Source organism: Vicia villosa, linkage group LG1, assembly GCF_029867415.1.
Source record: "Vicia villosa cultivar HV-30 ecotype Madison, WI linkage group LG1, Vvil1.0, whole genome shotgun sequence".
NCBI lineage: Eukaryota > Viridiplantae > Streptophyta > Magnoliopsida > Fabales > Fabaceae > Vicia > Vicia villosa.
The window spans coordinates 61,239,000-61,240,789 of NC_081180.1; the positions used below are offsets into that span (position 1 = coordinate 61,239,000).

The 1,790-nt window shown below is 38.2% G+C and overlaps 1 protein-coding gene across 1 annotated transcript; it reads left to right on the forward strand.

The window, feature by feature from the left end:
• Window positions 1-300: 300 nt before the first annotated feature.
• LOC131639271 (2-hydroxyisoflavanone dehydratase-like) lies at window positions 301-1,545 on the forward strand. The gene has a single exon (XM_058909769.1). The coding sequence runs from the start codon at window positions 365-367 to the stop codon at window positions 1,328-1,330; it is 966 nt and encodes a 321-aa protein (XP_058765752.1). The 5' UTR covers window positions 301-364; the 3' UTR covers window positions 1,331-1,545.
• Window positions 1,546-1,790: the final 245 nt, after the last annotated feature.

Consider the following 1,790-nt stretch of genomic DNA (forward strand, 5'->3'; position numbering starts at 1 on the left):
TCAGGATCCTCTAAAAGTGTCGGCAAAATCTCAACTATTGAAAAAACTTAAGATTGAAACATATCAGAATTTTAAATTATAATGAAATTTCCGGTATTGCCTAAAAATTTGAAATTTCCAATATACCAAAAATTTAATAGGATGTACCGAAAATTTTATGATGAAATTTTTTTATCTCATTGAAAGTAAAATTGGAATAAAAAATACGAGGGTGGCATGTAGATTTGCTGGCCAACTCAATTAGGTAAACTAATCTAATTTGTTTATTAGATAAGTTAGATAAGACTTCACCTTTTATTTAAAGGAAAATGTTCCAAGTCAAAAAATCCAAACACTCTTCTGTTTTCTTGCATCTCTAAAATCAATGGCTTCAACCACCACCACCACCGATATAACTAAACACATCATCTCAGAAATCCCCACATACATCACCGTCTACAGCGACGGCACCATCGAACGTCCCCGACAAGCACCACCAGTACCACCCAATCTCAACGACCCAACCTCCCCCGTTTCATCCAAAGACATCACCATCTCTCAAAACCCCACCATCTCCGCCCGTCTCTACCTCCCAAAAAACCCCACCACAAAACTCCCCATCTTAGTATTCTTCCACGGCGGCGGATTCTTCTTCGAATCAGCTTTCTCCAAACTCTACCATCATCACTTCAACATCTTCGTTTCTCAAGCAAACGCCATAGTTGTTTCCGTCGAATACCGACTCGCTCCAGAACATCCTCTTCCTGCAGGGTACCATGATTGCTGGAGTTCTCTCCAGTGGGTTGCTTCTAAACAAGAACCGTGGCTTATCAACCACGGCGATTTCAACAGAGTTTTCATTGGCGGTGACAGTGCTGGTGGGAACATAGTTCATAACATCGCGATGCGTGCTGGCTCTGAAGCTTTACCTAATGATGTTAAGGTTTTAGGAGCTATTTTACAACACCCTTATTTCTATAGTTCGTACCCTGTTGGATTAGAAGGTGTTAAACTTAAGAGTTCAGATCATGATTTATACTGTTCGGTTTGGAATTTAGTGTATCCATCAGCACCTGGAGGGATTGATAACCTTCATCTTAATCCATTGGGTTTGGAGGCGCCGAGTTTGGAAGGACTTGGTTGTGATAGGATGATAGTTTGTGTTGCTGGGAAAGATGGAATTAGGGAGAGAGGGGTTTGGTATTATGAAATAGTGAAAAAGAGTGGTTGGAAAGGGAAATTGGAGTTGTTTGAAGAAGAAGATGAAGATCATGTTTATCATATCTTTTTTCCTGAGTCTGAGAATGGTCAGAAATTGATCAAACGGTTGGCTTCTTTTCTGCACGAATAATTAATATATCTGATTTATATATATAAGTCGGATAAATGAATAATGTTTTATATTGCAATTGTAGCAGTTTTGCTAATAATGATGTTTTATTGTGATGAAGAATAATAGTTATGAGCAATTTCACAACCATGTAAGAGTGATATGTCATGTATGGATTGTTTGTTTCTCGATTGTTCAGAAAAAGTGCAGGGGCTTTAGTCATTTTTTTGTTTTGATTTTATTTGTTATTATGAAGTTAAAGAGTAGAGGCACATCGTGATTATAGGATAAGATGACACGAGCAAGAACTGGGATACTATTTTTGAGTTTCAATTATGCATTGTCACATAAAATTCCTACCATTTTGTCCTTCTCAATTTGGAATACTGCAAGATATTTCCATCTGCAGTAGGAAACATGGACATGTGCCTCAAGGAACTGACAGACTCCAATGAAACTGGACCAGCACTACACCAATCCA

Coding starts and splice junctions, on each gene's coding strand:
- LOC131639271 (XM_058909769.1), top strand. CDS start 365: ATGGCTTCAACCACCACCACCACCGATATAACTAAACACATCATCTCA.